Source organism: Pezoporus wallicus, unplaced genomic scaffold (genome assembly GCF_028554395.1).
Source record: "Pezoporus wallicus isolate ANWC-B61680 ecotype Strahan unplaced genomic scaffold, APGP_CSIRO_Pwel_v1 contig_13399, whole genome shotgun sequence".
In the NCBI taxonomy this organism is placed as follows: domain Eukaryota; kingdom Metazoa; phylum Chordata; class Aves; order Psittaciformes; family Psittacidae; genus Pezoporus; species Pezoporus wallicus.
The window spans coordinates 433,021-456,564 of NW_026639844.1; the positions used below are offsets into that span (position 1 = coordinate 433,021).

The following is a 23,544-nucleotide window of genomic DNA, read 5'->3' on the forward strand; positions in this document are numbered from 1 at the left end:
CCCCTTGTCCCCGGGACGCAGGGGACAGGAGCGCAGCCCCCTCGGAGCCGGTCACCCTGCCAGGAGCCGGTGCCAGGCACGGTCCCGGGGGACACGGGCCCCTGCCGGCAGGGACAGGGTGTGAAGCGCGGCGCGGGGTGAAAGTCAGGTTAATCTCCCGCTGGAGCTTCCCTCTGCAAACAATAAGACAATGCCCGGCCGGGGCCGCCTGCGTAACGCGGAGGGGAAGTTGTAATATTTGCATTTAGCACTCAGTCAATTAAGGCAGAAAGAGGAAAAAGCGCTGGGGGTAATCAGAGCCCGGCTGGCCCCGTGCCCTGCCCCACGGCCAGCGGCCCCACGGGGCTCAGCCCCACAAGCCAGCACGAGCAGGCATGGACGGGAAGGGAGATGTGTCCCTCGACGGACGTGTCCCCATCGCTGGGGCATGCAGCCGGAGGTGCTCACGGGCAGCAAACACGGATCTCCTGCAGCACCAGAGAAGGGAATTGGGCCAGGAGCTTATTTCAGTCCAGACCTGCTCATGGGGATGGATCTGCAGCCGGGGGCGGCCGAGCAGGAGAGGTGGTGGGGATGCTCACCTCCAGCTTGTTGGGGGTCCAGGGATGGACCTGGGGTGAGGGCAGTTCTGCAGGGCTGGGGGTCTGAACTGCTTCCCCCCTGGGCAGGGGGCACACGGGGCTGGACCCAACCTTCAGAGTCGGAACCAGGGGCTCGGGATGGCTCCATCCCCTCCGTGTCCCTACGTCCTCCATTTGCGGACCCCAAAATGGGGGTCCCGGTGCAGAAGGGCCGCGGTAGCGGCACGGGAAGCCCCTCGGCACGGCGCCGCACACCGGGAGCCCATTTCCCCCGCAACAGGGGCCGTTATCAGCGGCCAATCCTCGGAGTGGTCCCAGGGGGAACCTCCAGCCCTTCCCCTCCACCTACCCCAGCGCTCTCCCGCTCCGGCCCACGTCAATGCGGGCGCGAAGGTGTCGGAACAATCGCCTGACAAAGAGCTATTTTTAGGGGCCGGGGCTCGGAGCGGGGATACGGCCCCGTCGCTGACAATGGGGGGAAGGGGGCCGGGCTTCCCCCCGCCCGCACTCGGCAGCAGAAGGACCTGGAAGATTTCCTCGATGACCCAGGCCCGTACAATACAAGGAAAGCGGCAGAGGGAGATACCCCCGCCAGGACGAGCTGCTCCTTTACCTAATGGGAGTGACCGGGGTGAGGGGCTGGGGGACTCGGGTCAGCGGCGTCCCCGGGGGGAGGCTCCACACCCCGGGGGAACGGGGGGGAATGGGGTGAAGCGTGGCCATGTTCAGCTCTCCAGGAGGCCATGGACAGCGGGGCAGGGCTGGCTCCCCTCATTGCTGCGGGGCATGGGGGGGCTCTGGGGGGGGGGGGGTCAGACATGGCTTTAACACAACCCAACACCTCCCAAAGGGCTGTGGTGCTTGGCCCGGCCATGGTGGCTGTGACTGTGACCAGCCCAGGGTGCGTGTCCCCATCCAGCCCCACTGCAGGGCGCTGTGAGCCGCGGTGCAGCCCTGCCCTGGGGGAGCTCGGGGCGGAGGGGCCGGGCTGTGCCCCGCTGTTTATCCCCATCCCCAGGGGCTCCCCGGCTCGTCCCGCGGCCGAGGGCTGAGTGCACGATGCGGGAAAAGCCGATCCCGGGGCTGCGCGACGGGAAAACGGCGTTGAACCGAGCGCCGGGCACCGGGTGCGGGACCGCGCTCAGCCCGGGCGGGCGTAAACCGGGATCCCCATCCCACCCTCCCGCCCCGCTTCCCGGTACCGCCCGGGCGCGGACTACAACTCCCATGAGGCTTTGCGGCGCGGCACCCCTTCCCCTCCGCACACGCTCCCCGCCCCGCCGCGGCTCGCTGCGCTATTTCCGGTTCCGGCGCGCCTCGCTCTGGTCCCTGCGGCTGGCGGCCGAGCCTTGTGCCTCCGCCATATTGTCTGTGTGAGGCCGGCGGGCGGGCGGCGAGCGGCGGCCGTGGCAGGTACCGGCGGCTCCGGCGCCGCTCCCGGGACTCCGCAGACGGCGGGGGGGGGAGGCGCCGTGTCCCTTGCCCCGCTTCCCCCGCACTCCCCTGCCCCCGCTCCGCTGCGGGCGCTGTGCGGGCGGAGGGGCCGGGGCCGCCCCTCAGGAACGCTGGGCCGCGGCGGGGGGCGCTGAGGGAGAGCGGGAGGCGGTGGCGGTGAAGGGGGGGGGGGGGAGCGGGCGCGGCGGGGCGGGCAGGGCGCGCGGGAGGGGCGCGGGTCGGAGCCTCCGCTGCCCCCGGGGCTGCCCCCGGCCGCGCAGGGACGGCCGGGCCCCACGGAAGGGCGGCCTTCCCCCCCCTCCAGCTCCTCCGGCCCGCCCGGTGTAGGTGTTATTTACTCCAAGTCTCCGTCTCGCCGCTTCCCCGCCCTGCCCGGCAGAGCAGGGGGGTGCGGGGGGATCTGGTTGTACTCGCTCCCCGCCTTCAGCCGCGCAGGGGCTCGGTTCTGGGCCTTTCTGGGCGGAGGGGAAGGTCGTTCGCACTGGTCTCCGCACCGGTCGCTGCTCTCCTCTGCAGGCAGCAGTGGTCAGTCTCGGCCCTGCTGGGGTTGTGCCTCGGGGCAATAGGATGCGGGGTTGTTGGTAAAATGCGCTTTGTGAACGAGATAAGATTATGAAGGCCTGTGTGTGGTGTTGGTCAGAGCACGTTATTCTTTCTTACTGAGGGCTGTGGGTGCAAGCGATAGAGCTTGGGTTATAAACACTCACTCACTGGTATGTTTTCTGCTGACAGCAGGCGTTGATCTATGCAGAGACTCATGAGGGCAAGTGCCTCCTTTCTGCATTCTAAATTTATGGGTCCTGAGCCCATGTTGTGCCTTGGGCTGCCCCTTGGTGCCTTCGCTGAGCCCTGGTACGTGCCAGAGGCCTGCAGTGGTGTGGGGTCAGTGTTGGGCCAGCCTGCAGCTGGGTTGGGGTTTTGCAGAGCTGCTCTTGCAGCTCGATGCCAGGCATTGAACCCGGGTGCCATGCACGGCCCCCAAAGTGTGCTCACCTGGGCTGTGTGAGCTCTGCCCTCCTTTGGGAAGAGCAGCTCGTTCTGTGGCTTCAGGTGAGCACCCGCTGGAGGTAGAAGCACAGGGAGACAGCAGCTGGGGGGCAGGCAGTGATTTAGGCTGTTCTTTGACTCTCTCTTTTCAAAGACCTAATAGTTGCTTAGAATATTGAGGCTCACAGTTGGTCCTGTGCTGGACTGGCAGTGGCCTGGGTGTGGACGTGACTCTGCCAGTGTGGATCCTGGATTCCCTGGGTTGGTGCAGGGAAGTTGCTTGTCCTGTGCATTGCTCATGTTGGTGTGACATAGAAAAGGGTGATGCTCGTGCTGAGAGAGGGGAGACTGAGCTTGGGAAGATTATACAGGATTTAGGGAAAGTGTGAGGCTTGATCAGCTCCTTAGGCCTAAAACTGGGATTAGGGCAGTGTTCCAGTTCTTCAAGCACTGTGTCATGTGTGGGTAAAACATGGAACAGTGGCACATCCTCTGTGGAGGCACATGCTGTGTCTGCAACTGGGGAAAGAAAACTGGAATGGGATGTGGCTCCCACTGGGAGCATCCAATCCCATGTTCAGAACAGTCCACTTTCACCCTCAGAAGATCCACCCATGCCTCGTGGCTGGAAGTCCAGTTCTTCAGTGCCTCCTGCCAGAGAAGGGTTTATGGAAAGATCCAGACCATTGAGTATGAAATGTGTACATCTCTGGTGTAGGCGGTGATCCTTCAGTGGAGAGAGTTCCCTTTTTCACCTTTCTTTCTCTGTTACCTGGTTTCACTAACAGTGAAACCTCTCCCTGTCCTGTGGTGCTCAGCATGGGCTGCAGCAGAGAGCTCAGTGAGCTTGCAGAGGCACTGCTGCTCTCATGGGATCAACCCTGCAGTGAGGAGGGTAGCATCAGCCTTGCAGTGAGAAGACTAATGTTGTCTCAGCGTTGGCCATAGCAAAGAAGGGAGCTGCTGTGTTGAATAACTGGGTAACACAAGGGTGGGGATGAGGCCCAGAGCATGGAAAAATGTGGTGAGAGGGTCAGGTGCTGAAGGAGAAAGTGGAGATCTCCAAGTGGGAGCTTCAGAGCAAGTTCTCTGGTTTGCCAGGGCACTGATGGAGCAGGGATGGGATCTGTTGGCAAGGTGGCTGCTTGGATGAGGGAGAATGAAATTGATGGTAGGTTCTAGCACACGTGGAGGAAGCTGGACCATGACAGGGAGACCGTTCATGACATGAGGCAGAGTTTAGCTGTGTGCAGGGGCACTGAATGGCTCTTGTTTACTGGAAAGCAGCTGATGCAACATTGAGAATGAGGATGCAAACGCAGGAGTGGGGAATTGCTGGGGAAGGAGCTGGGAAAATGCTGGTCCCTGAAGGCGAGACATGGAAAAACTTCAGTACTTGAGATTTGGGTGTTTTCAGATAGCGCAGGTTGGGTGCGCAGGCTTGATGTGGGTTTGAGGTGGAAATCTTGGGAATGCGGGAAGCCAAAAGGTGGTTATAAATGTGTGGAATTGTAGAGGGAAAACTGTGATAAAAGGGACAGGGATGTAACTTCTCCTGCCTTATTGTCTGCTGTCCTCACACCTTCCGCTGGAATTTTTCCCTGCATTTTCTCCTTACAGAACTAATTTTCTCTTTTCGTCTGTCCTCGTGCCCTCTGAGGAATCGGGCAAAGGAAGGCAGAAGCAAATGGGTGACATTGTGGTGGTGTGATTAATTTCATGGCACATTTCTGAGGAGGCAGGGCTTTATTTCTGGGTTACCAGACCTGGCATCTCCAGTGCTCCTCCACTGCTCACATACTTACATTGGGGTGTCTGTTCTATAGACTCAGGGTGAGGTTGAGGCCATCTTAGATCTTATTGTTCCATCAGGGTCTGGAGAGAATGAGCCCCCAGGTGGAAGACCGGGAGGGTCTGTGCCTCAGCGTGGCTGCAGACATTCCCTGGTTTCATTGCAAGACGACTCTTGGATAACTTTTCTGAGCTTGGATATCTCCTTCCAGGGGCTTCCAAGAGCTGACTCCTGGAACTTACAGAACCTGATTGGAGAAAAAGAGTTCTCCTTTGGACCTGGAAAAACCGCCTTGGAAAGGAGACTGCAGCTTCCTGAACTGCTGCTGAAAGCAGAGGGGTTTTACAAGCTGCTTTTTGGACCCTGTTTGCCTTCAAGGTGCCAGACCTGTCTGCTGGGGGGGAAAGGCAGGTGAGAAGTGGGGCTGTTGATGTGGTTGTAGGATCAACGATTCACAGATAGCCCCTGTTGGCCAGGCCTCAGCAGCGGAGCAGCAGCCACATGAGTCTGACACGAGTCTTCCCCCTCCTTTGTTCAGGCTGCTCTGGACAGTTTTATTCAAACAAATGATTTTATTATCTTTTTCATGCTGCTGCTTTGGGAAGCTGAGGAGCAGAAGGGAGACTTGGAGTCCTTTGTGGACTCGAGACAATACCACCACTGACTCCTGGTCGGGAGGTCACCATTTCACTGCTTTAATTTGCCACAGAATTTATTTCTGAGAATTAGATTCTCAGATTTAGATTAGAATCATCATAGAGACCCAGCCTGGTTTGGGTTGGAAAGGACCTTAAAACTCCTCCAGCTCCAACCCCTGCCACGGGCAGGGACCCCTCCACTGGAGCAGCTTGCTCCAAGCCCCTGTGTCCAACCTGGCCTTGAACACTGCCAGGGATGGGGCAGCCACAGCTTCTCTGGGCACCCTGTGCCATGGTCCTTATGACCCATCTGAATGTAAGGAGTATTACAGAGCAGCCACTCCAGCTGCTTGATCTAATGGCTGCATTAGTTTATGGCAATTCCCTTGAAGTGGATGCTGACTAAAATGTACTAGATGGAAGTGGAAAATAATTTGGGGCCAAAGTGAAATTTGGTTTCAGATTGCCAGTGGCATGGTCGTGTCTTTGAGTATTAACAGCAGTGCTAGAAAATGGAGTTATTCAGTCTGCTTCTGCAGAAAAGTGGCCTCTGCCCTTGCACCTTCTGAGTAACCAAGGGGTAAAGTCATCTTGGTTTTAGTTGAGCTACATGTTGGGAGAGTCCAGCGTGTGCTGGGGGGTTAACACTGGGTTAAGAGCCAGAACTGGGTGGGAGAGGTCTCACCATGTGATGTAGAAGTGCCCTAAAGTCCTCTGCATGTCCAGGGAGGAGCAGTGGTGCCTCTGCCCTGGTGTCCTGCCGAGGGGGAGGCAGTTCCTCAGCATATCTTTGCACACCTGTGCAGCAGTTGTCAGTAAATCTTTACTTGTAGTGTTCTGCAAATGGAAGAGTGTGGACACACACCACAGATGAATGTCCAGTGTGGCAAAGCACGAGCTCCTGCAGTGTTCCTCCTCTTGTGAGTTTTGTCACAGATTTCTCTCTCTGTTACCAGTGTGCTGTTGGAATTCCAGCCTTCCTTTCTGCAGATCAAGCAGCACTTTGTACTCCAGAAAGAAGAGGAGGGTTTTTGCTTGCTGAGGAAGTTGTGTGGCATTCAGATCCATTTCAGCTGAGTTTACACATTAAATCTGGGTAGTTTGGAATGATGCATCCAGGCATATGTCCAACATATGCATCCTACCAAGCGTATAAATACATCCTGATCCTAAGCCATGACTTGATGCTGCACAGTGGCATTAGGGGTGGTTGCAGGGTGTGAAGAACGATGCTGTGGAGATGGACAGACGTGTCCTTGCCCGTGGCTGGCAGTGCTGTGGGTTGGCATGGTGAGGGTGGGTTCAGCATTCATGTCCCTGCTCAGTTACCATGTGTGGTGGCTGTTGTGCTCACCAGGTTCAGCCAGGCTCCAAAATATGGGTGTGAAGTACTGAAATCTTAGTAACTTCACCTCACCTGGCTAAGGCTGTGTAAATCCAGCACTTGCTGTGATGTGTTGATACATCATAGATACTGATTTGGGGAGTTTAATAGCTTATTTTTCCCATTTAATTGTCAGAATGCTTGTGGCCAGGTTCATCTTGTGTTAATGGGTTTTTAGAGAATTATGGTAGAACTTCTGCTTCCTGGCAGGGGTTTGCACCAGGTTTATCCTTCAGCTCTTGTGTCAGCTCCTGCCTCTAGGAATAGCATGATCAGATCAATGAAAAACATGTAACTTTACAGCTGGTGGGTTCAGTTCAGTTCTAGCTGAATCTCTCTCTCCATGAACCACAGGAGACAAATCAGCTGAAGGATTGGCCTGTCCTACCCTGTGTGTGCTCATTAGTGAGGAAAACAGTTACTGTGTCCCTTAGCAGTGGTGAGGAAGGGAGAACTTTCCAGAGGATGCTGCCAGTTGACCTAATGTCAGCTGGGAAGAGCCTGGAGTGGGGCTGAACATTCCCCTTGGTGAGCCCTCAGGAAGTCCTCCGGTGGCCCTGGATCTCAGACATGGTTCTTAGAAAATACTGTCCAAAGCCCCAGCAGGAGGAGCTTTACTTTTATTAGTGCCTTAGAAGAAAAAGAATCTCTTCCCGTTGAAGTCCTTGCAGGTTCTCTTTGGCTTTAGGTCAGACTAAAGAGATGTGCCTTTGAATACCCCACCACCTTCCCTGCTCAGCCTAAGCTCTCGGGGTGGGAGGAGGATGCCCCAGAAGAGTGCTGCCATTGGTTTCTGGTTTGGTATGTGTGTTCCGACAGGTTAGCTTGGCAATTCCTGGTTACCTTTGTAGCCATTTTATGTGGTTGTGTCAGGAGTCTGCAGCATTGGCAATGAGGATATCCACTGGGGTGGCTGGGAATGGTGGCAGAGCCTGCACTTGGCTGCTGGAGCTTGGGTGTCTTGGTGATGTCCACACAGCCTCGTTCCAGGTCAGTCCTGATGTGTTTATGTTGGGAAAAGCTTTCCGTTTGCTCTGTGTGCTGGCCTAGCTCTGGAATATGAGGATGGTCCATGGGTTTTGGAGAGAAGTGGGACGAGAGGAGCTTTCAGAGTTGACTGTTCTGTATAAAGTCCCTTAGGAGATGGAGTGAGGAGCATTCCCATCACTGGCATCTGCCATTGGAGCGGGTCCCACCTGTCCTACCCCAGGTACGTGTGCTGCTGCCAACACTGGGGCTTTGGACACCAAACTAAGCTGAGATGCTGCAGACCTGTAGAGGGTCTGTGAAAGCTCCGCTAAAATTCAGCCATTCCAGGTCTGCACAACAATGAGGACTGTGCCAGAGCTGCTGCTGGGAGAGCATGTGGCTGCAGTGACACTGCCAGGGCAGCCTGGGGAGTGTCAGACGTGACAGACACCACCCTCTGCGCTTGTGGAGTGGGAGAGTGAAGTTTTCCCCAAGTATGGAAGTGATCACAGAATATGGGGTTAAAGTAAAACCATCCCGTGGGCAGTCCTGTGACTTTGAGGCAGTGATGCTCCCTGTGAGATTGACCCCTTCATTGGCAGGAGCTGTGAGGAATTCAGAGAGGAATCAGTGAAGGTGAAGGAGGAACCGGTTTGGTTTTAGGATGTTGCTAATGCAGAATTACTCCAAGATGTTTCTTCCAGTTCAACTAAAGCCGTCGACTGTTTTCCCTAATGGCTGGTTATGCCTTGTTTAAGAGAATGGTGAGGTCGTTGTATATCATGATTTGTTTCTCCACAGCCAGACACAAGCAGCTCTTTAAGAGGAACCTAGAAGATGATTTTGGTGGAAGAATGTAGTTGGAGCAGAATGTGCTGTTCCAAGAAAACACTAAGAGAAAAGTTGGATTTCAAACCTAAGCTTTTTTTTTAGCTCAATCATATTTTAAAATCCCCTTTTCTGCCACTGAATTCCCTTTAGTAGGCGAATGGTCTCCAGGAAAGGGTGTAAAATGTCAGTTGTGTTAATCCAGGCTTGTTTCTATTTCAGCTATAAAATCGGAGGAAAAATATAGGTTGGAAGGGACTTGTGGAGGTCATCTGTTCCACATGGCATTGCTGCAGCTCCAGCATCGTGGAAACGCACAAATCAGGTTTCTTTTGTGAGCTACAACATGGGGTTTTGTAAAGTTGGTTACTGTTAATTCTTCCTTTAAAGGTGAGCTGGGGTTTGATTGGTGTTGGCTGCCAGCAGCAGGCTGGACCCTGGTGTTGAAGCATGTCTTGATCTTTTCATTTCAGTGGTGTCTGTCCCGTACTAAATACTCCCCACACTCTGCAGCAGCGAGTGCTCCTGCCCTGGGATCAATGGGCTGTGTGAAGGAAATGATAATCAATTTTATGTGCTAATTGTCATGCTTCCTCTCACTACACTAACAGAGCACATTGTGCACTCGGGATTTCAGAGCCTGGGTTTAAGCTGTTGCTGTGAAAGGGGACATCTCAGTTGCACTTGTGGGTAAAAGAAAGGAGTAAGCTTCTGATTCCGGACTATTTACTGGAACCCTGCTCCTCTCAGCTGGCAGAGAGCTTTTCTAGTCACAGAGTGACCCGGCTGCTGCCTGGCCTGGCCTCTTCACAGCCTTAGTGTTTCACAGTCACTGTTGGTAATGAGATTACATGGAGAAAGTAGAAGTGAGAGGGAATCTCCAGCCCTGTCTGACAGAGCTCTGTGTGTCCCTTTCTCCATGAGGTTGTGTGGGACAGTCTGTCAGGAACTGGTAAAGTGTTGGAAATAGTCATGGCTCTTTTAGTCTTGGTGGAATCGGGGCGGGGGAGGATAGTGACCACATTGGTGTGGCTCCCTGGGTTCAGTCTTGGGATGAACTTGGAACTCCTGGTAGGGCAGTGCTCGCACCGAGGGCAGGTTGTGCTGTTAGCAGCGTTCCAGAGGGAGGCCGTGTCAAGCGGCGCTCGTGTTCCTGGGTGCAGTATTTACACTCCACATCTGATCCACAAAGGTCATTGCTTGGCCAGGTTCCCTGGGACACCAGTGTTCTGGGAAGCTCTTGGCTTCCAGCTCGCTCAGAGTCTATGTGCTGTGTCATACTGGTGCCACTTCCTAGGTGTAGGGTTCTGAGTGAGTAACTGTGTGCTCTGTGCCAAAAGCATTTCCATTTAAAAGGAGGAAAAGGAATATTCCAGTATCTCAGTTACTCTTGACTAAAAAGAGGTGAATTTTACTAGAGGGTGAGCAGGTGCTTCTCAAACTAATGTGCAAATTCCTTAGCTGTGTTTTGTTGCTACTTGCTCAGAGTGGGTGCATCTGGAAGGACAGAAGGCACAAGAGATTCCTATAGGAATTGAGGTGCTGTACGTATGGATACTCCACAAGAAATCAAGTCTTTGGGATTGCCACTGGGATTAGAGTGCATTTTAAGGGTGATGAAACTCCTTTTTAAAAGGAGGGAGGTTGTAACAGGGGTTTAAATGAAAGTGGTTTAAAAATCCAACTCGGAGTGAACATTGGGAGGCTTTTTCCTGGTTTCTGAGCTTTAGGTACAAAACATGGTGTGCAAAGCTGCTGAGGCTGATCTTTGAATAACTCAAACCTAAGAACTGATCTCTTTTAATTAGTAGCCCTTCAACTAAAAGGTTCCTCTATGGTGGTGGTGCAGTTGGGTTTGTCTCCTGACTGCTCGCTATCAGCAGCGCACGCGGGGTGCATTCGCCTGTGTTAGTGTGAGCTGTTTATACATGGGATGAACAGGGTCTCCTGGGGTGCTCTTGATAAGGTGCTCTGCAAGAGATGAGCTACTTATCAGTTTGCTAATACTCAAATGTGTTTTTAAGGGAAGGTCTATGGGAAAACCTGGCACTGAAACTTTTCCTTGGTGCTCATTTGCTGCGGCTACAATGTTAGTGCTATTGGGGACAGTCTTCCCAAGGTGGTCACCACAAATGCTACACCACAGGACCTGGTTTCTGGCCTTGCACAGGCAAACCTTAGCACTGAGCAGCTCGTGGCAGGTGGTAACTGGCAGCTTTGTCTTCCTCTCTCTGTGACCTCTGGTTTATTGCCTCAAAGTGGTTGTTTCCAGTTCAGCATTTCTCTGCCAGAGAATTAAAACTCTGAGATTCATTTTGGCTTTTTGGAGATGCTCAAGGCTGAGCTGCACATGGCAACCTCATCTAATTCAATCTCCTTTAGTTGGGTTACTTTTAGCAGTCTCTCCCAATATAAATGATTCTGTGATCCTGTCATTAATGTGGGAATGAATAAATGACATGTTCTGTTTGGATTCTGCAGAACTCATCTTTCATAACAAGCTCAGGACACTCATGTAGGTGCAATCACTGCTCACACTGTATGTTCTCTGCCTTTAAACTGGAGCTAAACTGACTTCCACAACCACACCTGTCCCCATTATTTGTCCCTATTTGTGTCAGTCCCTTCTGCCAAAGAGCTTTTGGAGCCTCTGCAAAATTATCCCCCTCTGGGGACAGGGAGAGCAAAACACATACAAATTCCTGAGCGGTTCGAGCAGCTCTGGGGCCGGGTAAGTGTAGATGCATGTACTGTCTTTGCCTGAAACACAAATGATCTGTGCAGACTCTCCCCTTCCTGTAGAGAGAACAGCAGACAATAATACCCACCTCCCTACACAGGCATTGTGTGCTGTTCTTAGAAGCTGCAGTCGATGGTTTCCTGAAAAAGCCCTTCTCTTACAACGTGCAGGCAGTGCTGGGCTGGAGCTACGTGACAGAGTAAGAACCACTCTGCAATTTGATCTGCCTTTAGATAATGTGATTGATTTTTCTTTTTCTTTCTTGTTTTTTTCCATGCTGAACCCAGGCTGGGCTGGGTGGGGAGCAGCCACGTGTTCTCACTGATACCCACTTGTGCTGAAAAGCTCAAATCAAAAGTCAACTGAGGTGTTGGGTTAATTCCTGCACAAGAGTGTTGGGCATCTCCTGCCAGAAGCACATGGAATGAGGGGAAACATAAACTCTGAAATCCACTAAATTTCACTGTCCTCAAAGTGGTGCAGTGAACTCAGGTGCTGTTAAGGCCAAAGTGTGTTTTGGGAATATACATCTAATTTCTACGGGTCTGAGTCATGCCACATAAATGGTTTGAGGTCTCAGATGATTGCTGCCTCATCTTCTGAAAGTGTAATTTGTTACAGGACTAACATTTGTCCAGGAATAGAGTATTTAGTCATATTTCATATTCTTCCATTAGCTGAACCTGGCTGCAGTGCCCCATCCTTCCTTGCTTGGGCTGAGGATGGGTGGGTGGCCTTCAGTCACCTCCACAGTGGGCTTTGGAACAGTGTCCTGTCCCTTTTGACCCTGGGACTGTGTTACCTCAGCCCCTCTCTACCCAGAGCTGCCCTCAGCACTGTTTGTGTGTCAGTAGGTCAAAAACTAACCTGAGGTCCATGGAGGTTTGGTCCATACCAGAAGGAGACCTCATGTTTGTGTTCCCAGATGCAGAGCCGGTTGCTGGTCAGGCTGTGGCTCGTGGTGAAGGACATCAGACCTTCATCCCCCAGGTCATATACCATCTTCTGCTTGTAGCTGTGGTCCTTGCAGCAGACTGCAGTGCTGCAGACCTCACATAAATGGTGCCAGTAGAGCAGGATTTTGCTTCTAGAATTTCCTTCTGGTGTGATGTATCCGATAGCCTGAGCTAACTGAGTAGATTCTGGATCTTTCTGATGAATGTGGCTGTTAACCTCCTCCTGCACCCTGGTGGTTGTTTCTGTGGAGGGATGACATTGGCACAGCAAATACCTACATTCTATGTCTTTAGGTTATTGCCCTGCTGCTCAAGAGCCTTTCTTTAAACAAGGCCATGCAGGCTCTGCCACATGCTGCACCCTGAACAATGCTCTTTCATGCTCCGATGCTGCTTCCTTCCTCGTGGGTTATTTTGAAAGCTGACAAAGAGATTTTTGTGCTTGAATGCTTAAAAATATGTTGGCTTTCACTTGGGAAGGATCTGAGAGGTGCAGAGCCTCTGCTTTTGGTTTAGGTAGGACGCTATTCGTTGGTATAAAACTGCACTAAGTTCCTGATAAGTGTTCAGAAATTAGGGTGTTTGTGGCATACAGTAGCTTTCTTTTTGACTCATTTTGACTAGTCTCAGTAATGCAATGTGCACAAGCAGAATGCAAAGAAACCTCTTTAGACGTGCAGCAGAGTTTTTCTTCTGTGTGTGGGTAAATCACCATGTCTAACACAGATGCTGCTGTCTCTTAATGTCACGACTGTAGAAAGTTGTGACTGAAACTGGTGCCCCATCCCAGTCAAACTCTTCTGCCCGCCTCTGTTTGCTGTGAAGTGCTCTGAGCATCCTCAGGCCGTTGGGTCTCTGAATGGTTGGTAACTGGCCTTAAGGTCTTCACAGTGGCCTTTCCTGTCTTGCTGCTGGTTGTTCTTTGCACAGAAGGACTCGCTGTAGCCACACAAACCTTTGTGTGTGAGCACAAAGGCTTTGGTCCTTTCAAGAATTGCCGGTAAATCCCAAAGTTCTGATTTAGATGAAAATTGGTCCTTCTAGAAGTTGAAACTTCAGAAAGTGCTTCATTTAGGTTGTGCAGGTGACCTGTTGGTCTGTCACCCCTTTGCTGCATCGTTCAGTGGTGCCTTGCAAGAAGTGATAGTGTGGCCTGCAGTGAATGAGGTGTGTTTGTTCCATGGCAGGCACATTCCTCCTGGATGGGGAGAGGTTTAGCCCATGGCTGTTGCTTTCACTCTGGAGCTGGATGGAAGGAGTGAGTCTAGTCTGCAGCTACACACCCTGCAGTTCTTCCCTTTGGGAAGGTTCTCTTTGTAACCCTCATTTGGAAAATCCATGCTGAAGTTGCAAAGTTGGGGGGTTACTTTTGCCAAGTGATCCCGTCCTGCGTAGGGGGGGAGCAGACAAACAGTTTTCAGGCTCTGGCAGGTGATCCCAGCCCGTGGCTGGGCTCCAGGTTCTCCTCAGCAGCTTTTAATGATTAACCTGAATATTTTTATAGTATCTTGAGGTTTTTACCCTCTGGTTGGTTTTCTCTCTGCAGGTGGAAGAATCCAAGGCCATTATCCTCCAGTGCAGACCAGGCAGCCTCTGATTTGCCATCCCATCATTCCCACCTGCCAACCTGTCTGATATGTCGGGACCCGTGCCGAGCAGGGCCAGAGTCTACACGGATGTGAACACACACAGACCCCGGGAGTACTGGGACTATGAGTCGCATGTTGTTGAGTGGGGGTAAGTCTCTGGGCTCCCTCTGGATGTCCCTGGACCAGGATCAATCCCTGCAGGATCCTGCATTTAGTGCATGGGGAGTTCAGGCACCAGCAGTGTCAAGCTTTTATCCTGCTCCGTAGCAGCTGCCTGTGTGCATGGCAAGTGTTGGGATCACAGCCTTGCTTCCCAAGTGTTTCTTGTCAAAATGTGAAATCCCCAACAGTGCAGGGATGTTTTTAGCAGCTTCCTTAAAGAGTTTGGGTTGAAGAGTGTTTGCAGGGAGTCAGGAAATGGCCCCTTTCAGAGGGAAGAAAATCTTGTTCTGAAACAATCTAAACATCAGGGTTGAAAAGAAGTAAAAAGCCTGAAGCTGCCTCTGCCTGGAGTGGGTGAAGACACTCAGCAGACTTAAATAGGTACCTGCTATTTTGTGACTTATTGCTCAGCTCTCTGAGTGACTGGAAGAGATGTCTGCTGCTTTTTGAAGGAAGGAGGTGCCTAAATTGAGCTCATGACTGAACTGTCCAAGAATCAGCCAGCAGTGACACCATTCTTTGTAGCTCTGCCTTCCCCATTCTGTATAGCAGAGCCTGGGCTATGTTCTGCCCTCAGCTTTGTGGTGCTTCCTGGGTTCTGAAGTGTACAGAGTGTGCTGAGCCGAAGTGGTGGCTTGTGCCTGCTCTGGTTTTAAACAAGCCAGTGCTGAAAGTTCTGGTCTTTCTGGCTGTGTTGATTTTTAACAACATTATACAAGGAAAAATGTAGAGACCAGTGGAAGGGATAGGTCGAGTTTGCCGCTGCTGAGATGCATAGTCAGGCTTATGTTACCTGCTGTGGAAGAAATCAGTTCTGGATTGAACCTAACTTGGGCAAGTAGAAACTCCCTGCTCCTCTCCTAACTCTGAATCACTGTGCTCAGATGAAGACACTCATTAATCCACCTTGTCTGGAAGGTGAGGCAGTGAGTTTGTGTTAAGGACCAGTTTGTAAATCGTGATGCAAATGCCAGAGCTCTTTGGAACTAACTCTAACTTCTTATCTCCACAGGAATCAAGATGACTACCAGCTAGTGCGGAAATTAGGCCGAGGCAAATACAGCGAAGTGTTTGAAGCCATCAACATCACAAATAATGAAAAAGTAGTTGTTAAAATTCTCAAGGTGAGCTGGGGATTGGGCAAGAGATAGAAACCATCTTCCTGACCCTCCTTCATATGAAACCAATGTTGGTAGCTGTCAGGGTTGTGTGATTAGAAAGGAGACTGCAGATACTGAGCAGTCAGGTAACAAGAAGATGTGTTTGAGCTTCACTTGCAAAGGCTCCAATGTATTTTGCTGACTTGCAGTCACCACCTTTGTGGTGTGGTTGTTGAGCTCTTGGCCTCCCTTTACTGCAATGCTCTGTCTTACTTGTCGTTTTTCTGTTCTCCAGCCTGTTAAAAAGAAGAAAATCAAGCGTGAAATTAAGATCCTAGAGAACTTGCGGGGCGGCCCCAACATCATCACCCTTGCAGATATAGTAAAAGATCCTGTGGTGAGTGTGGAGGGACCTTAAAGGGTCCTCTGGGGTTATGGTGAAGTTGCTGTGTTTGACTTCAGCTCTGATCTGGCTCTTTGTTTTCCCCTGCTCTTAAATCCTGCTTTTGAACTGCTTAATCAGATCAGCTCTTAATCTGATTAACTCCTTTTAGAGGGCCCTGCCCCTGCAGGTGCCTTCAGCCCCTTGCTGTAAGGGTGAGATACCAGTGACCTGAGACAAGTTAATGCATTCTGCTAACAGTGCTGCAGGCTTTGCCTCTGCTTTTTGTCTCGGGGGAATCAAGTGCATCCAAGGCAAAGGGGCTTCTACCAGTTTTGGGAGTAGAAATGATTTAACTTGTTATCCTAAGTGCAAACATGTTATCTCATCTTAACCACAGCTGAACCCTGTTCTCTCTGTTGCAGTCTCGAACACCCGCTTTGGTTTTTGAACACGTAAACAACACAGACTTTAAGGTACAGTCTCATGTTTTCCATTTGAAAGCCTCTTTTTAATGTGTTTCTGGGGAAAGGCAAGTATGTAATGGGCAGGTGGGTTGGTTGATCACTTCCTTCCAACACAGTAACTGTCTTTCAAAGGTAAATGCAGAAGTTTGTAACTAGTCCTTCAGTTCCCTTTTGCCACAGGAGGTTCCAAGTGACATTCTAACCTCCAGAACAAATTAATGTTACCTTGTGGCCTGTCGGTGCTGTCCTTATGAAACATCTTGCTTTTATGCTCGGTGTATAACTATTGGAAGCACTTTAAATGTGGACAGCTGTTTCTATGGTTTCCATGCTTCTGGGGAAAGGGATTTAAATGTTTATTTGTCCCCTTCCCTACTGACCTGCCTCAGGAGGAGGTCTGTTTGAGACCCAGTCTGCAGCATAATGCGTGAGGCTGGTGGTGAAGAGGGGGATACTGTCTGAGCTGGAAGTGAATGTGGGATTTGTAAGGGTGAGGGTTAGGAACAGCCTGATGAGCTGGGAGTGGGATCAGAGGAACTTGGGAAACTTTGTCCTGTGCCTTCAAGGAGGTTTGGAGAAGCACAGCAGCAGAGCACAGGGCTGGCAGGGATGGGGTGTTGCTGAGGTGTTGAACACTAACAGGATGTGTTTGTGTCCCACAGCAATTGTACCAGACATTAACAGATTATGATATTCGATTCTACATGTATGAGATTTTGAAGGTAAGTTAGTGTTTTGTTGGTTGATTTGTAGGATTTGCACTCAGCTAATCCTGTAGAGGTGGTCGTTATCCCACTAGTGGGGATTGTAAGCTGTTGCTGGCTGCTTTTGTGCTCTGATGTAAAGTTAAATGTATTTATCCATTCTTCTGAAACAAATATTCTCTCCTTGGGAGTCTGGAGAAGGGAGGTGTGTGTGATCAGTGCCTAGTGACTGTGCTCTTAGAGACTCTGAAATGCCATTTGCATGAGGAAGCACATGAGGTGAAGTCAAAACACTTCTGTTGCAGTGGCAACCCTTTGAGAGGGAGCTCTAGAAGTCGTGTCTGTGGTCCCCAAGCCTAGTCCAGGATATAACCCTACAGGCAGTCTGGTTAGACTGGGTTTATGTGGAAATAGCTCTGAATTATCATTGAACTTGAAAGGTCCTTGTGACTGCAGCATCTCTTTCTTTGTGTGTCACCTCCAGGCTCTAGATTACTGCCATAGCATGGGAATCATGCACAGAGATGTCAAACCTCACAACGTCATGATTGACCATGAGCACAGAAAGGTAGCATGGGTTGGCTGGAGGGTGGGGAGGGGGGCCTGCTGTTCCCTTGGCAAGCTAGGATCCCTTTTGGGTACCTCTGCGTAGTGATGCTAGCAGATATCTGCACAGGGGTGGAGAAGGGTAAAATGGAACTCTTAAGCATCCCTTGATCTTTGTTTTCTACCATTTCTAGCTTAGACTAATAGACTGGGGTTTGGCTGAATTCTACCACCCTGGACAAGAGTACAATGTCAGAGTGGCTTCCAGATATTTCAAAGGACCTGAACTCCTTGTAGATTATCAGGTAAGGAATACTGGGATTTGTCACTAGCTTCCATATGGGAAGTCTGTGCCATTTCGAGGCAGCAAACCAGAAATTCAGGTTCCTGGAGACCTGGAGCTAAGGACAGCCCATTCTGAAATGCATCACAGAAAGCAGTGGCTGTAAAGCTGCTGAGTTAAAGAAACTATTGAGTAGTCTCAGGACGTGAGGAAGAGCTGCAGAACTGTCATCAGGGTGCTGGGAATACAAATGCTGAATGTGGTTTTAGCAGGGCTGTGTTTGCAGTAAGTCCAGGAATGAAACGAAGCCCTTGTGGGAACAGCCAGTACTGCATGGACTAAATAAAGCTAAAACCATCCCGGCAGCTGATGGCAGTTTGCATTATGGGCTGGAAATAGCAGTGATACTGGTGGCTTCTGCTCCATGCTGGTTCTGAAGGAAGGCACTTCCTCACCTGTCCATGCATGCTGTGGAGTCCATTTCTTTTGGTTCCCGTTGTGATGCTTCCCTTGGATCACTGGAGGGAGGGGGGACCCTGTTAGTATTGAGAGTCTGTTCTGCTTCATTCACTAGACACTGAATTGTCCTTCTGGTTCTGTACAGATGTATGATTACAGTCTGGACATGTGGAGCTTGGGTTGCATGTTGGCTAGTATGATATTCCGAAAGGAGCCCTTTTTCCATGGCCATGACAACTATGATCAGGTGAGAGCTGGTCCTGCAGTCAGAGTACTCTCAGCACAATGAAGGTTTCCTCCTTGCACTTCTATCAGGATATCTGAAGAAGAATTTCAGCATTTTGTTAATGGCTTCTTTGCTCAGTCTTGAAGCCACGTTCCTTTTCTCAAGTGTGCAGGATTATCTAACCAGTGACATAGACAGACATTTACACTTTGTGCTTTTGAGCTACTCAGTATCTGGGAAAGTTCTGTCAATATTAATGCTGGGCTTCTGGCACACAGACTGACTATTCCTGAGGCTCTGTTACGTGCAGACCCCTGGCACTGTCCGTCCTCCCTCCCCTCTGTCTGGAAACTCTGCATTTGGTGCTGTTTTATTTAGAGTCTGAAAACATTGTGCTGCCTTTAGGCCAGAGTTTTTATACTTAAACCTTTAGCACGTGCTCTGCACCTGACTGGTGGGCAGTCCTGGAAAATCAGTGACCTTCTCTTCTCAAACCTCCATTCTGGAGCCCTCCAGGCTGGTGCTTCACCCTGCACGTGAAAGATGCAGAGTTTCTGTTTTCATGACCAGTTATTCCTGCCTTCCCCCCACTGCTTTTGAGTATTATCTTGCTACCAGGGGAGTTGGTGTTGCAGGGTCTTGGGTGTTAGTGCTGTTGGGGTGTGCAGCTCCCTCCTGGCTATGGGGTTACCGAGCTCCAGCTGTGAGTGGAGGCATGGTCATGGTGACCCTGTGGCTGCTGGTTCAGACACCGAGACCACATTCAGGCTCCCAAGGGAATGTGCTCCTGCCTTTGTGACTTTGGTCTGTTTGTTCCCAGCTGGTGAGGATAGCCAAGGTGCTGGGAACAGAAGATCTGTATGACTACATTGACAAGTACAACATCGAGCTGGATCCACGTTTCAATGACATCTTGGGCAGGTGAGCCAAGCTCCAGAGTAGCTCATGAGCTCTTGGTAGACCCAAAGAGCTACTGCTTTGTCAGCAGCCCCTGAAGTAAACTGAACCTCATGCTTTTGGGAGATATCAGAGCCAAGATTCTTGAGAGCTGTCACTGTGCCTTTGATCACTTTTTTCAGTGCTTCCCCTGGTCCTTTTTCTGGAAATGGACTTGAGGAAGGGCTTTTCATGTCACCTAGGCAGTAAATGAACTGCTGGAGCATAAAGCATGAAGGGCAGATGCTCTCTCCAGTGTTCTGGGGGAGAAAACAAAACAGTGCTCTAAGTGCAAAAGATCAGGTGCTGCATAAGATGGCATTTGTGTCTTTTTTTTCCCCCTCATATTTTGTGTGACACAAACCAACCCACAAGGGACTGATGTTGAGGGATCAAGAGGAAGAGAAACTGGATTTTAGGCCTGTAAATCCATCCTGACCTTGAGTCCTCGTGCCGCCCTGTGGAGCTGCGGTGTACTGCTGCTGTGCACTGGTACAGCTCAGCCCTGGGGCTGCCACACTGAGCAGAGGTGGACATCTGAGCAGTTCTTGCTCTTCAGAAGGGTGACTTTTGGCACTGCTGTCCTCTTCCCTGCCTGACCGGGGTCTCTCTTCCCTGCAGACACTCCCGTAAGCGATGGGAGCGCTTTGTTCACAGTGAGAACCAGCATCTGGTGAGTCCAGAAGCTCTGGATTTCTTAGACAAGCTGTTGCGATACGATCACCAGTCACGACTCACAGCGAGAGAAGCCATGGAGCACCCCTACTTCTGTAAGTACAGGGGTTGTTCAACGAGTTCTGCCTCTGGGAAATCTCTGTCCCTGTAGGTTGTGCAGATAAGAGCTCAGAAGAGCAGCGTAATGAGCCTGGTCTGCAAGGAATTGCACTGGAGCCAAGGATGCCTCTGTGGTGGAGCAAGTAGGCCGCTGCCACCCACACCAGCTGAGGAAATGGTGTTACACACCCAAGTCAGGCCAGTGAATGGGCAGCCCTGTGTTCAGGCAGCTAAACCCAGGCTAACTTCAGCAGGTGGTGGGGTGCATAAACCCAGAACGCTCTGGTTTGTCAAGGCCCTCTTAACAACTTATGTTCCTAATTGTGCCTTAGTGAATGGTATATTCAGGTCTTGGCCCTGCAAAACAAAATGTACTTTACTGTTAAATGCTTTTAACCACTTGCTGCTTTTCACAAATCTTGATATTTAGGGGTTTGAAGCAGCTATAATAATGCAAAATGAGTATTTCCTCAGTTCTTTTTGTTTCCTTGCTGCTGAACAGACTTGGGTCACCAACAACCAGCACAGCTCTGTGTTATGCCTGTGGCAGGTGTTCAAGTGAAATGTTTTGCAAGTCTGAGCAGTAGTAAAGCTGAAGGCTGTGAGACAAACAGCTAAATTAACTCATGTCCTAACAGAGGCAGAGCTTGTACTGAGCTCCATGTGAGGAAGGGCAGCATTTGGAGTTCAGTTCTCTGATGCAGTAGGTTTGGGAGGCAGAAGGAGGTTGTCACAGCTCAGGTGGCAGTGTTATTTACCTGCAGCTGGAAATGAAGAATCACAGAATCCCAGGTTGGAAAGGACCTCAAGGATCATCTGGTCCAACCTTTCTGGTCCAAATATGACCAGTGCTGGAGGAGTCACCACTTCCCTGGGGAGGTTGTTCCAGTGGCTGATTGTTCTCAGTGGGAAAAATGTTCCTCTTGTGTCCAACTGGAGTCTCCCCAGAAATAACTTGTGTCCGTCCCCCTGCTCTTTGCCATGTGACTCCTGGTCAAACAGGAGTCTCCATTGTCTTTGTAGCCACCCTTTAAACCCTGGAACAGAGTTAGTGCAGAAGTTGGGAACAGCTGACAGAAGACAAGGAGCTCAGTGACACAACAGCTCTTGTGATGTGTGTAGAGACACGACATACAGTTGTAATTGGTGCTAATCTCTGCTTGCTACACCCGTTCTCTGGGTTTGGCTTTGCAGTTACACAGATCCTTAGCAGAGGAGATAAACTTTACCTTCATGTCCTTCAGTTTTTCCTCTTGCTGAACTCCAAAGCGCATCATTTCGGTGACTTCCCACTGGTGGTGTTTCCTTGGCACCTTCTTGGGTGCTTCCCACTGGAGCTGGTGGAAGCTTCTGGTAGACGAGGCTTGATGTTACCTGCCATGGGCAGCTTGTCAGGACCGGCTGAGCAGTGTGTGCTTCAGCTGCTGCCTGCTGCCACATCACCTGAGGGGACTTTGCTCTTCCTAGATCCCATCGTGAAAGACCAGGCTCGGATGGGCTCCTCCAACATGCCGGGTGGCAGCACTCCCGTCAGCAGTGCGAGTATGATGTCAGGTCAGTTCTGCTGCTGACCCTTCTCCTTGGGTGGTGTGTGACAGCATTTACATGTGCTGTGAGCATCCAGGAGGGTGAGGTCTGCGGGTGGGGCATTAGATCATCTCCTGGGGCCGATGACAAGGGCACAGAGGGCTGGGAAGCAGTGGGTGGGAGAGTGTGATAAGGCCTCACCGCAGCCTGAGCTGTTTTTCTGGTCTTGCTTTAAGAAGTGCTTTGCAGTTGGATGTTTTGAAGTCTGAATCTGCCCCTCAGCAACTCTTCAGAGGCTGCAGAGAACAGGGAGAGCTCTTTAATCTCAGCTTATTTTGGCAGCTCTGAACATGTAACAGAGCAGCAGCAAACTTAACCTGCAAAGGGACAGCACTTGGGTTACGAAGCCGAGTCCCGCGTAGCGCTGCGCTGGTGCCACTCTAATTCCTGCTTCCCTGTCTCTCTTCCAGGGATTTCCTCAGTGCCAACACCTTCCCCCCTGGGACCTCTAGCAGGCTCGCCCGTCATCTCCGCCACCACCACGCTGGGGATGCCCGTGCCAGCTGCTGCAGGCGCTCAGCAGTAGTGAGGGGCTCCTGTGTCCTGCGGCCTGAGCTGGGTCAGGTGGGGAAGAGGTTGCCCCTCACCCCCTGCTCAGGAGGCAGCTCGTGCCTGGCAGGGGAAGGGAGGGGATGAACGCTTTGGAGGCACCGTGTCTGAACTGTTGCTTGTGGATTTATAGTAGTTCAGTCATTATATACAAAATTATTATAGGCTGATTTTTTTTTTCTTTTTTTACTTGAACTTTTTCGTAACTCAGGGGATTCCCTGAAAATACCCACAGCTGGAATATTTCTTGGACAGTTGCTCCCTCCCCACCCCGTCCCCATCCCCAACCTCCCCCCCCCAAAAAAAAAGTACTCTTCATTTAAGAACAACAGATTGAATCAACAGCATTTCCTTGCATCCTACTGGAAATCTCTTCATGTTCCCACCATTCCTCCTCCATGAGCTTACACCCTGGGGCATTGTGCTCTTCTCCAGAACCAAACCAAGTCTTTGTGGGGCAGGGGAGGGGGATTCTTAAAGTACCACTCACTTGAACCCCATGTCCCGCCTGCCACCCAGCCCAGGGTCTGCTGAGGAGACAATTCCAGTATGGAGAGGTGGGATAAAGCTTAAAAGGAGTGAGTGCAGATAATGTTTGACACCCAAATTGGACTGAATCATGTCTCCTTAGGAGCCAACCACAATGCCAATTCACCCCCCTGCATGTCATTCTAGTCTTAAAAGATGAAGTTTCTGCTCACTCGGGGTCCTGGGCAGCTCTGAGGCCGGGGCTCCAGCCTGGAGCTCCCTCTTCCCGGGGTCTGGATCTCTGAAATTACTTTGTTATTTGGGTATCTTGTTTCTTTTAAATCGTTTCTCTAGGTTTCAAGCTGGTGGCTACTTAAAGCTGGAAAACTCAGACTGCGCCAAGTCCGATCCCACATCTTCACCCCCATCCCCTCCCTCACGTGCCATGTGGTGAGAATCCAGTTACCTCACAGTCCTGTAAATACGCACTGAGAGGACGGAGCGAGTTCCCTTAACCCGGAATGGTAGATCAGTAATTGTGGACAACTATTATCATTGACAACGGAAAAAGCACCCTCGTTACAGCCCTGCTACCCCTTGCTGTGTATATATACTTTGTCCTTCATATGTGAAAGATCCAGTGTTGGAATTCTTTGGTGTAAATAAACATTTGGTTTTATTTATCGAGGTTAGATTGAAGTTCCCTGTGTAGAGGCCTCTGGGGCCATGGCCCCCCCTGTCCCCAGTGCAGCGTGGCTGTTGCTTCTTTAGGCTGTTCCATCCCTTGGCCTCCAGCCCTTGCTCATCCCCACAGGGCCTGTCCCTTGCAGAGGGGATGGCTGGGGCCTTCCAGGTTGGAGTTAGGATGGAGCCAGTGAGCTGGGTTAGATGCACTGAAGAGAAACGGGGCAGGAGACTGAAATGCTTGTAGGGAGGTGAGGTCTTCATGGACACGAGAGCAGCTTCTCCAGGACACCATCCC

The 23,544-nt window shown here is 51.1% G+C and overlaps 1 protein-coding gene across 3 annotated transcripts; it reads left to right on the forward strand.

Annotated features, from left to right (window-relative positions):
• The first annotated feature begins 1,924 nt into the window (after nucleotides 1-1,924).
• On the forward strand, nucleotides 1,925-23,249 carry CSNK2A1 (casein kinase 2 alpha 1). 3 transcript variants are annotated; one of them, XM_057416571.1, is made up of 14 exons: nucleotides 4,984-5,193; nucleotides 13,877-14,067; nucleotides 15,094-15,205; nucleotides 15,477-15,578; nucleotides 15,989-16,039; nucleotides 16,693-16,752; nucleotides 17,219-17,302; nucleotides 17,475-17,585; nucleotides 18,168-18,269; nucleotides 19,069-19,169; nucleotides 19,806-19,954; nucleotides 21,426-21,512; nucleotides 21,956-22,109; nucleotides 22,917-23,249. In XM_057416571.1, exons 2-13 carry the CDS (start codon nucleotides 13,967-13,969, stop codon nucleotides 22,069-22,071), a joined length of 1,176 nt encoding a protein of 391 aa, XP_057272554.1. In that variant the 5' UTR covers nucleotides 4,984-5,193; nucleotides 13,877-13,966; the 3' UTR covers nucleotides 22,072-22,109; nucleotides 22,917-23,249. The 3 variants fall into 3 exon arrangements, with proteins under 3 accessions (XP_057272553.1, XP_057272554.1, XP_057272552.1); XM_057416570.1 differs by lacking the exons at nucleotides 4,984-5,193; nucleotides 22,917-23,249 and adding an exon at nucleotides 1,925-1,994 and having other exon boundaries at nucleotides 21,956-22,264; XM_057416569.1 differs by lacking the exon at nucleotides 22,917-23,249 and having other exon boundaries at nucleotides 4,986-5,193; nucleotides 21,956-22,264.
• Nucleotides 23,250-23,544: the final 295 nt, after the last annotated feature.